The sequence below is a fragment of the Oncorhynchus gorbuscha genome, linkage group LG04, assembly GCF_021184085.1.
Source record: "Oncorhynchus gorbuscha isolate QuinsamMale2020 ecotype Even-year linkage group LG04, OgorEven_v1.0, whole genome shotgun sequence".
Lineage (NCBI taxonomy): Eukaryota > Metazoa > Chordata > Actinopteri > Salmoniformes > Salmonidae > Oncorhynchus > Oncorhynchus gorbuscha.
Genome location: NC_060176.1, coordinates 15,756,763 through 15,768,807, shown reverse-complemented (window position 1 = coordinate 15,768,807; position 12,045 = coordinate 15,756,763). Strand labels below are relative to the sequence as shown.

The window sequence follows — 12,045 nt, the reverse complement described above, 5'->3', positions numbered from 1 at the left end:
CTACACCTATCTTTAAAATGTGTGCACAATCAGAATGTGGACAAGATCAGGACAAAGGATGCATGTTAGCACAAGGTGTAAACTGGGCTAGAGAGACACATTATATTCTCTCTCATGGCAGGTCATTACTGTAGGTAGCCAAGCTAGGCAGGACTGCTTCTGGTTCTGTAGCAGTATTGAGTGTCTGCAGTATAGACATTGAATGGTTTGTGGGTAATCATGTGTGAGTTGAATTACAGTAAGGTTGTATCGAAACCTGAATATAAACAAACAGATCTGTTTGCTTATATTCAGGTTTCGATAGTGTTTTATTAAAGGCTTGGGGTGAAATGTGTTGATGATATGGTAGGCTGCTCATTTAAAATGTGAGAGGGGATATTTGATCATTATGGGACGAGGTTTTGACAAAGAGGGGTTGCTGATCCTTCCAGAGTTTGCAGTGAATGTGAAAATACAGATAAATATACCACTGTACCTTCCTTGAGAAAAATGCATGAAGTATTTCTCGATGTCACAATGGGGGGGGGGGATCACATTCCTGGAATTGATATGGTCACAACTCTGTGTCCTCCCTTAGCAGAAACAGACACATAGAAACTAAACTAATGTTCAGGGTATTTTTTTTGGTCTCATAGTAAAACCAATTGTGTAACAGGTCATGTTATACATAGGCAATGAGTGGAGGCATAGAAAAGTTCAACTGAAATATGTTTCAACAAAGATGTGCCAATATGTAAAGTAAGTCAATTCTCTGAATAGTATGAGTGTTATTTCCACGTGTTTAGGTTAACCATTAACCACACAACAAACAAATGGTTTTGTTAACTTCTGCAATCAGGCAACCAGCCACCTAGTATGGCCACCCTTTCATGCTTTACAGATCACTTATTAAAGTAACACAGTCATGTATCAAACTCAGATGCCATATTTCACTATCCCATGAGTACTATATGTCAGGTAAGGTGTTGATTGTAATCTTAGTGTCTTGCTTCTGGAAGGCACTTGATTCAAATCAAATCAAACTTTATTTGTCGCATACGCCGAATACAAGTGTAGACTTTATCGTGAAGTGCTTACTTACAAGCCCTTAACCAACAATGCAGTTCAATAAGAGTTAAGACAATATTTACCAAGTAGACTCAAATACAAAGTAATAATAAAAAGTAACACAATTAGAATAGCAATAACAAGGCTATACAGTATTTTTTATTGTGAAACAAACAAGAAATAAGACAAAGTTGAAAACTTAAGTGTGCATACCTATTCACCCCCCAAAGTCAATACTTTGTAGAGCCACCATTTGCAGCAATTACAGCTCCAAGTCTCTTGGGGTATGTCTCTATAGGTTTGGCACATCTAGGCACTGGGATTTTTGCCCAATCTTCAAGGCAAAACTGCTCCAGCTCCTTGAAGTTGGATAGGTTCAGCTAGTGTACAGCAATCTTTAAGTCATACCACAGATTCTCAATTGGATTGAGGTCTGGGCTTTGACTAGGCCATTCCAAGACATTTAAATGTTTCCTCTTAAACCACCCGAGTGTTGCTTTAGTAGTATGCTTAGGGTCGTTGTCCTGCTGAAAGGTGAACCTCCGTCCCAGTCTCAAATCTCTGGAAGACAAACAGGTTTCCATTAAGAATTTCCCTGTATTTAGCACAATCCATCGTTCCTTAAATTCTGACCAGTTTCCCAGTCCCTGCCAATGAAAAACATCCCCACAGCATGATGCAGCCACCACCATGCTTCACTGTGCGAATGGTGTTCTCGGGGTGATGAAAGGTGTTGGGTTTGCACCAGACATAGCGTTTTCCTCGATGGCCAAAAAGCTCAATTCTAGTCTCATTTGAGGTGCGTGGTGCGACGCACAATTGGCATAGCATCGTCCGGGTTAGGGAGGGCTTGGCCGGTAGGGATATCCTTGTCTCACCGCGCACCAGCGACTTCTGTGGCAGGCCGGGCGCAGTGCACGCTCACCAAGGTTGCCAGGTGCACGGTGTTTCCTCTGACACATTGGTGCGGCTGGCTTCCCGGGTTGGATGCGTGCTCTGTTAAGAAGCAGTGCAGCTTGGTTGGGTTGTGTATCGGAGGACGCATGACCTTCAACCTTCGTCTCTCCCGAGCCTCTCCCTGGACTTCCTGATGGGCCGCCCCCAGGTGGTAAGAATAAGCAACAACCCGTCTGCCACGCTGATCGTTAACACTGGGGCCCCTCAGGGGTGTGTACAGTCATGGCTAAAAGTTTTGAGAATGACAAAAATATACATTTTCACAAAGTCTGCTGCCTCAGTTTGTATGATGGCAATTTTCATATACTCCAGAATGTTATGAAGAGTGATCAGATGAATTGCAAAGTCCCTCTTTGCCATGCAAATGAACGGAATCCCCCCAAAACATTTCCACTGCATTTCAGCCCTGCCACAAAATGACCCGCTGACATCATGTCAGTGATTCTCTCGTTAACACAGGTGTGAGGGTTGATGAGGACACTCTGTCGTGCTGATTGAGTTTGAATAACAGACTGAAAGCTTCAAAAGAAGGGTGGTGCTTGGAATCATTGTTCTTCCTCTGCCAACCATGGTTACCTGCAAGGAAACACGTGCCGTCATCATTGCTTTGCACAAGAAGGGCTTCACAGGCAAGGATATTGCTGCCAGTAAGATTGTACCTAAATCAACCATTTATCAAGAACTTCATGGAGAGCGGTTAAATTGTTGTGAAGAAGGCTTCAGGGGGCCCAAGAAAGTCCAGCAATCGCCAGGACCGTCTCCTAAAGTTGATTCATCTGCAGGATCGGGGCGCCACCAGTACAGAGCTTGCTCAGGAATGGCAGCAGGCAGGTGTGAGTGCATCTGCACGCACAGTGAGGCGAAGACTTTCGGAGAATGGCCTAGTGTCAAGAAGGGCAGCAAAGAAGCCACTTCTCTCCAGGAAAAACATCAGGGAAAGAGTGATATTCTGCAAAAGGTCTGTAATTTATTTACAATTTAGGGCACACTTAACCAGCATGGTTACCACAGCATTCTGCAGCGGTACGCCATTCCATATGGTTTGTGCTTAGTGGGACTATCATTTGTTTTTCAACAGGACAATGACCCAAAACACACCTCCTGGCTGTGTAAAAGCTTTTTGACCAAGAAGGAGAGTGATGAAGTGCTGCATCAGATGACCTGTCCTTCACAATCACCCAACATCAATCCAATTATTATTGAACCTTTATTTAACCAGGTAGGCTAGTTGAGAACAAATTCTCATTTACAACTGCGACCTGGTCAATATAAAGCAAAGCAGTTCGACACATACAGCAACACAGAGTTACACATGGAATAAACAAACATACAGTCAATAATATAACAGAGAAAAAGGTGTCTGCAAATGAGGTAAGGGAGGTAAGGCAATCAAATAGGCTATAGTGGCGAGGTAATTACGATATAGCAAATAAACACTGGAGTGATAGATGTGCAGGAGATGAATGTGCAAGTAGAGATACTGGGGTACAAAGGAGCAAAATAAATACAGTATGAGTATGAGTGAGGTAGATTGGATTGGCTATTTACAGATGGGCTATATACAGGTGCAAGACCGGGGTAGGGGTAGCCAGGTGGAAAGCATGGCCAGCTGTAGATAAATGCTTATTGAAATTCTCAATTATCGTGGATTTATCGGTGGTGACAGTGTTTCCTAGCTTCAGTGCAGTGGGGAGCTGGGAGGAGGTGCTCTTATTCTCCATGGACTTTACAGTGTCCCAGAACCTTTTTGAGTTTGTGCTACAGGATGCAAATGTATTTTTGAAAAAGCTAGCCTTAGCATTCCTAACTGCTTGTGTATATTGGTTCCTGACTTCCCTGAAAAGTTGCATATCGCGGGGGCTATTTGATGCTAATGCAGTACGCCACAGGATGTTTTTGTGCTGGTCAAGGGCAGTCAGGTCTGGAGTGAACTAAGGACTGTCTGTTCCTGGTTCTACGTTTTTTTGGAATGGGGCCTGCTTATTTAAGATGGTGAGGAAGGCACTTTTAAAGAATAACCAGGCATCCTCTACTGACAGGATGAGGTCAATATCCTTCCAGGATACCCGGGACAGGTCGATTAGAAAGGCCTGCTCGCTGAAGTGTTTTAGGGAGTGTTTGACAGTAATGAGGGGTGGTCATTTGACCACAGACCCTTTAAGGATGCAGGCAATGAGGCAGTGATCGCTGAGATTTTGGTTCAAGACAGCAGAGGTGTATTTGGAGAGCAAGTTGGTTAGGATGATATTAATGAGGGTGCCCATGTTTACGGATTTGGAGTTGTACCTGGTAGGTTCATTGATCATTTGTGTGAGGTTGAGGGCATCTATCTCAGATTGTAGGATGGCCGGGGTGTTAAGCATGTCCGAGTTCAGGTCACCTAGCAGTACTTTATTTATTTTATTTCACCTTTATTTAACCAGGTAGGCAAGTTGAGAACAAGTTCTCATTTACAATTGCGACCTGGCCAAGATAAAGCAAAGCAGTTCGACACATACAACGACACAGAGTTACACATGGAGTAAAACAAACATACAGTCAATAATACAGTATAAACAAGTCTATATACAATGTGAGCAAATGAGGTGAGAAGGGAGGTTAAGGCAAAAAAAGGCCATGGTGGCAAAGTAAATACAATATAGCAAGTAAAACACTGGAATGGTAGTTTTGCAGTACGAGCTCTGGAGATAGATGGGGGGGGCAATCAATTCACATATGGTGTCCAGGGCACAGCTGGGGACAGAGGGTGGTCTATAGCAAGCGGCAACAGTGAGAGACTTGTTTCTGGAAAGGCGGATTTTTAGAAGTCGAAGCTCAAATTGTTTTTTTGCACAGACCTGGATTAGTATGACAGAACTCTGCAGGCTATCTCTGCCCCCTTAGGCAGTTCTATCTTGACAGAAAATGTTATAGTTAGGGATGGAAATTTCAGGGGTTTTGGTGGTCTTCATAAGCCGGGATTCAGACACGGCTAGGACATCCGGGTTGGCAGAGTATGCTAAGGCAGTGACTAAAACAAACTTGGGGAGGAGGCTTCTAATGTTAACATGCATGAAACCAAGGATTTTACGGTTACAGAAGTCAACAAATGAGAGCGCCTGGGGAATGGGAGCGGAGCTAGGCACTGCAGGGCCTGGATTAACCTCTACATCACCAGAGGAACAGAGGAGGAGTAGGTTAAGGGTACGGCTAAAGGCTATAAGAACTGGTCGTCTAGTACGTTCGGAAAAGGAGCAGGTTTCTGGGCGCAATATATTCAAGGCATAATGTACAGACAAAGATATATTAGGATGTGAATACAGTGGAGGTAAACCTAGGCATAGAGTGACGATGAGAGAGATATTGTCTATAGAAACATAATTTAAACCAGGTGATGTCACCGCATGTGTGGGAGGTGGAACTGAAGGGTTAGCTAAGGCATATTGAGCAGGGCAGGAGGCTCTGCCGTGAAATAAGACAATAATCACTAAACAGAACAGCAATGGACAAGGCATATTGACATTAGGGAGAGGCATGCATAGCCGAGTGATCATATGGTTCCAGTGATTAAAGCTGGCTGGAGACACGGCGATACTTTGAAGAATCAAAAATCAAAAATATATTTTGATTTGTTTAACACTTTGTTGGTTACTACATGATTCCATATGTGTTATTTCATAGTTTTGATGTCTTCACTATTGTTCTACAATGTAGAAATAGTAAAACTAAAGAAAAACCCTGGAATGAGTAGGCGTGTTCAAACTTTGACTGGTACTGTATGTCTGTAAATTAGTTTGATCAAGCTATGTAGCCTATTTATTTTTTTATTGATGAATAAATCAAACAAAAATTGGTGTTGTTTCTCTGTAATACTAGCCACCTAGCAATTTTATGAAGTTGACTTTAGCTAGCCAGCTAGATAGGTTCCCAATCTCCCAACTTCGTAACTCGCTACCAAGCCATCAGGCTATCAATGAAGTTAGAGTAGCTTATCTAACTATCTTGCCTGCTGGCAAGGTTTCTAGACTTTAGAAGACACTAAAATTGCTTTAATTATTTGGTTATGATACTATATCCCAGTGGTAGTTGTACTAAACTCCTAAGGCATAAAAGTTCTTAAAGAATCCATGTGCATTATTAAAATGACAAGACTGCAGGAAAAAGCTGTTTCAGGCATTTGAAAAATGAAACATTCTCTGAAATCTGGACCTACCTTCCTCTATACACATGTACTTCTTGCCCCTTCTAAAATAATGGGTGGATAACAATGGCCCCTCTTCATCTTCACCATGTCATGCTTCCTTCCCATCTCACCATCAGGCAAGCATGCATTTGACCAGTTTAGAGAATAATATCAAGAGGATGTGAGAACACAAATTACAGCAGACAAAACAAAGCCAACATTCCGGATGCTGTACCTTCTAACGTGTGCCTTTCTACAGCTAGAGGTCAGCAGAGTACCATGTACAGTTTTGAGAAAGTTATAAATAGTTGGTCGGACCACTTCTTTTCATTGTTCAATATTATCTGAAAGAACAAGATATTCTTCAATCTCAACTAAAAAATTCAAAAAGTTATACAATTGAGACCTGAGCTAAAAAAAAATAGTGTCTGAAATCATGGTACAATACTTTTAACAGAAAATCACCACTGCCACCAACCACGACAGCTTAATATTTTGTAATTGTAAAGCTACTACCTCATGACAGTTTCCCGCTCCCCACTTCCCTCTTTCACCAATTACTGCATGAGTTCAACCAAGCACAGGACAAGAATTTCAAGAATGGTCATTCTGTAAAGCCCTCACAAAAGCCCCACCCCGAGCAGTGCACCCCAAGTGTGTATGCTGCTTGGGCTGACAGAGGGGCCAGAGATGATCCCCACGCATTTAAAAGGTTGATTTGTTTGTTCTCCACAGTATGGCGACAAATGCAGGTCACGACCTGGGAACAATGACCTGCCAGCCTTGCTGAGAGGATAAGAAAGCCTTGTCTCTACTCTCTTTCTTCCTCTGTAGTCAACTGTAAAATACATTTAAAAAAATAATGAAGTCATATCTCCTAATGCAGCCTGGTTTCCACATATGGTGGGAGGGTGCATATCTCTTTAACACAAGGGATCAATCATGTCCTTTACCCCTGAGACCTTGGAGGACCTGCCCTGCTGTACTTTGGTGTCAGGTGCTGGACACAGGATCAATATGCTTCAGCAGGAAAATACTGACCCACTGAGTTCCATATTAAATATGGGGGGTGATATTGACACAGCTGCTTTGGCCAGACGATAAAATAATAAGTAGGATGAATGAGGTCACACTGAGAGGATCATAAAGCATTCACGCACCACTGAGGTCAATCCTTTCAACTTCCTCATACAACTAAACACTCTCCAAAGTTGCTTATTTTGTGTACCTAAATAGATCAGAAGAGACAGATGTGATCAGCAGTATGATTTACAGAGACAATAAGCATGTGAGATTAACTAAGGATAACTTTATTTCATTTTAGCAGGGTTTTTAGTCTCAGCAAAGTACAGATGTGTACATACAGAGAGGTAGAGGCAGTATTTCTTCTCCCCCCCCCCCCCCCACACACTCCAAAACGCCTGGAGGAGGCACACAGCCAGAGACCTCTTCTTCATTCCATATGGCAACAGCCTTGGAAACCTTCAGAAATAATCCCTCGGACAGTGCAAATCATCACAGTGTAGCTAAACAGATCGATTGTCAATACAGCTCACCTGTAGAAAGTCCCTCATCATATAAACTTGCATAACAGAGGACAGTCCCCTCCAACAGATAATATATAGGCACAACAGATGCTTATAACAGGTACTGACTGTATGGTCATATAGCATATTAATATGCTCCCCACAGAGCCACATAGCAAATACAAACACAGGTATTCAACAACAAAAAAATATTGTTCATTTTACATTAGATTGACTCGTATGTCCAATATTAACACTGTTTAGTTCTTGGAGGATATACCATAAATAGCTTCTTCTCACATTGTAACATGTTTCTGGTAAAAAGTCATATTTCTATGAAATACAGAGATGAATCACTTTTAAGCAAAAGTAAGGAATGTGTTTGTTACTATAATGCAAAACAAATTGACAATTGATTTAAACAATAATCTCAGGAGTAACAGAGCAGTCCCAGTAGTTAGTAGAAAAGCCCAACTAAAAATACACAGTAGAACCTTGATTTGAGAACGGTGATCTAACCAGTCTTTATAAAAGTTCTACTGTATCTTATTTTAATAAAGGCAGGGTTGAATACTGCAATAAGTCAGGAGTCATAAACCTGAAAACAGAAGTGATAAAACCGAGATGTGTTCTGTAGACCACGCTAACATTATGGATGGATTACTATTCCTTATTCGGGTTGGTTTTTTAAGAAACAAAAAAGCATCTGTATAAAGAGGAATCCCTCATACAAATGTCCCTAAAAACATATTGCCCTTCATTCAGCCATTTCTTCATATATTCAACAGTAAATAAATAGCAAATATTTCACTCAAATCAATTTAAGGCCTTACACTCTGCCTGACTTCATTACAAAATTGAATTGATATTCTAATGCACAATACAACAATGAATGTTTCAAATGACATTTGTTTCTATCAGACTTGATAAGCGGCTTGACATATTTGATTAAGGATATAAAATCTAGTGAGGGATTAATACATTTCAAAAAGGCATAAGAGGTTACAGAATGCTGTCCTTCACAGTGCATAATTGGACTCCCTTTACATCTCTTTGCTGGATCATTCATAAGATGTAAGAAGACACATGCAATGATTAACTTAGAAATTGTGCTGATAATTCAACTATTGCTAAATTATAATCAATAATTTACAATACATTGTAATTAATCAATAATTATTATCTAACCATTCCCTGTCAGTCTATGTACTGTGAAAGGAAGAGCAAACACGCATCACTATGCTATTTGACCGGTTTTCCAAAAGCACGTCGTGACCTGAAAGTGGTCTCTCTGAATAGGAGTCAGTCCACTTGGTCCTTGTGTAGTTTTAGTGACATTCTCTTTATTATGTTGGTTCACAAAGAGAATGTTGATATGATGTTGTCTTGGCTAGAGGAGCGTTTATAGCCAGATGAAGAGCGGAAGTAGGTCTCTCCGTCCGTGCTGATGTCATCCTCATCATCGTCGTCCAGAGGAGCAGAGTTGGTCTTACGCCTTCAGGGAGGGGAAACTAGTGTTATTCTGGGTGGAGGGCTGGGTGAGGTAGTTTACACAGTATGAAAGAGTTACAGTTTGAGAGAAAGTGGGCTAAAGCCTACACACATTGCATTTGACTATGTTCGTGTTAGACTACATTGTTCAGGAAGGTGTGAGTAATACCCTAGAGCAGTGGAAGGGAATATGTTCAGATGTTTTACAGTGGGTTTACATAATGTGCGTGCCCCTGTGAAACTTCATAAACATGTGCTTTACACTGTGGAATCTCTTGGTGCTGTTAGCTTCAGCTGGCTAGAGCTGCATTACAATTAACTAGGTGAACAAATATCAAAGGAGAATGAGCATGTTCTTAGTGTCTTCTGTTAGCCATGTGTATTTAGCATTTTTACCTCATCTCGCTACGCAGGGATTTGAGCTGGCTCTGGAGCTGCTCGTTGGCCTCCTGCTGTTCATCCAGGTCTCTCTGCAGCTTCTTCTTGCCGTGTTCCAGCCGGTCAATCTCCTCCTCCGCCTCGTCCATCTGCCTCTTCAGGGCCTTCAGACGCAGGTTCAGCTGCAAGAGGAACACCAAGGGTTAACACAGCTGTGTGTGTGTGTGTGTGTGTGTGTGTGTGTGTGTGTGTGTGTGTGTGTGTGTGTGTGTGTGTGTGTGTGTGTGTGTGTGTGTGTGTGTGTGTGTGTGTGTGTGTGTGTGTGTGTGTGTGTGTGTGTGTGTGTGTGTGTGTGTGTGTGTGTGTGTGTGTGTGTGTGTGTGTGTGTGTGTGTGTGTGTGTGTGTGTATGTTGCATCCTGACCTGGTCCTTCTGATCCTGCAGTGAGTGGTGCTCATCATCAACTTGCATCATCATCTCCTTCACCTTCCTCTCCAGCCTCCGGTTCACCAGCTGCAGGTTGGCACGGTCCCTAGAAAACAGAGCACCATGGGTAAGACTACCGATCTGCTACATGTCACATACTGTAGCAGTACATAGAACTCTCTGGAAACCACAAGGTAATTGGCCATATGCCACATACTGCATACATCTACACATAGTATGCAGTATGACCTAAGAATGTAAAACTAAACTAACCAACCCAATGAACCAAGGTTAAGTGCAATGTGACCTAATTACTATGAAAGCCAGACAGCTTCTGTAATGAGTCTGTAGGCAGCACTGGTCCCTGTAGCAGGACCTCTCTTCTCCCTCCAATCCCTACCCCAACCCCACCTCTCCCTAGGAACCCATCCCTACCCCAACCTTAACCATACCGCTCCTCTCCCTCCAGCCTCTCCTCCATCTCCTGGATCCGGCTCTCCAGTTGGCTAACCAGGCCCTCCTTGTTAGACTTCTGGGAGCCCTCCAGATGGGCTATTCTGCTCTTCAGGTCCTTGTTCTGTTAGAAACAGTGTGAGAAACAACTTTGATACGCAGTCTTAATCCTACTTTATTTAGCTAATGTTTTGTTCAACAAGACCATTTTCAGAGCAGGAGTATAGAGATAGAGAAGGAAATATAAAAGACAGATGGATTAGATGAGTGCATGTTTTGGTATGAGCCTAATGTACTTTTCACAGATAGACTGCTGTTGTTTCCCCCCAGACAGGAAGGGAGGAAGGAGTGGGCAGAACAGAGCAGTGTGTACCTGTCTCTCCAGAGTCATCTTGTCACACTCCAGGTCCTGTCTGCCAGCCCTCTCCTGCAGGAGTTCATTCCTCATCTGCTCTACCTGTCAACCAGAGCGGAGAGGACTGTCATCGCAATGGTTACACACTCTGAGAACACAATTATTATGAGAGGCTGCTTGTGTCGGTAGGAAGAACCCTTCCTGTATGTGTAGGTGTGCAGTTGTTGTAGTGTCTTACTCAAGGTGGAAGGAGCCTTCCTGTAGCTAATTGGGGTTTTGGATATTCTTATTTGGTTGCATTCCCCTGAACTGATCTCACGTCAGCTCTCAGTAATGTACATTCAGATAGAGTGGTAAATCAGTTATATTTAGAATAACCTATCATAGCTAGTGCTAGGAATGCACTTAAGCCCTACAATTTCTCAGGGAGTTGAACTTCTCTCCAAAAACCAGACAGAGAAAAATGTAAATGTTAGCTTTTAAGCTTGACTATTTCTGTGAAAGATTAGCAACCAAGAATAATAAACAACCTTTGACTCCTGGTTGGTTTGCTTTAATTAGTTATGATTACAAACTCAAACTACTTCACTGTCTCAGAGAGAGACTAGTTCAAGAGAAGGGAATACAGAGGAGGATGGAAAAAAGAAAACTAATCGACACATTTTCTTGCAAGGGGAGCTTAGTATGGGTGATATTTTATGCCAATTAGTGTGTGACAGTGGGCTGCTCTGATGAGCGATGGGCCACATAACTGGTGTGCCCGGTGCAGTGCTTGAGGGAGCTGATTCAGCAGACTGGAACATACAGCAGAAACTAATCTGCTTTGTGAGAGACAGCGGGAGGAGAGATTACTCTCATTTAGACAGGAGAAGAGCACCTGGTGCCAGGAGAGGCGCAGGTGTTCTTCCTGCCGCCCCCGCCCCCCTTCACTTCCAGCCATCATGGCCGTGCAGACCCCACTCTCTCCGCCCCCCTCTCCCACTGACCACCACATCCTCCTATCCTAACCCCATCCACTTCACTATGACTGTACACCATGCCACCGTTGCCTTGGCAACTCACCTTGACCCAGTGTTGCGGTGATGCCACTTTGTCTAGTGCTACTCTTTTGTCTGTGCCAGGAGTTTCTTGCCTTTAAGGAGATGTAAGTACTTGTTCACTCCTTTAGGCCTCTCATACTTTAGTTCAGTTCTTTACATTTTCATCCATTTCAAGGTTGGAGGACTGTGCAGACTTAGCCCTTTAATCTT

The 12,045-nt window shown here is 42.7% G+C and overlaps 1 protein-coding gene across 1 annotated transcript in view; it reads right to left on the bottom strand.

Moving 5' to 3' along the window:
• Nucleotides 1–7,966: 7,966 nt before the first annotated feature.
• LOC124033737 (cingulin-like protein 1) overlaps nucleotides 7,967–12,045 on the bottom strand; it is a 37,156-nt gene continuing 33,077 nt past the window's right edge. The window contains exons 15-19 of the mRNA XM_046345955.1: nucleotides 10,814–10,897; nucleotides 10,440–10,564; nucleotides 9,985–10,093; nucleotides 9,580–9,743; nucleotides 7,967–9,187 (exon numbers count right to left, since the gene is read on the bottom strand). Of these exons, the coding sequence (XP_046201911.1) occupies nucleotides 9,049–9,187; nucleotides 9,580–9,743; nucleotides 9,985–10,093; nucleotides 10,440–10,564; nucleotides 10,814–10,897 (621 nt within the window). The 3' untranslated portion in view covers nucleotides 7,967–9,048. The remainder of the gene's footprint in view (nucleotides 9,188–9,579; nucleotides 9,744–9,984; nucleotides 10,094–10,439; nucleotides 10,565–10,813; nucleotides 10,898–12,045) is intronic.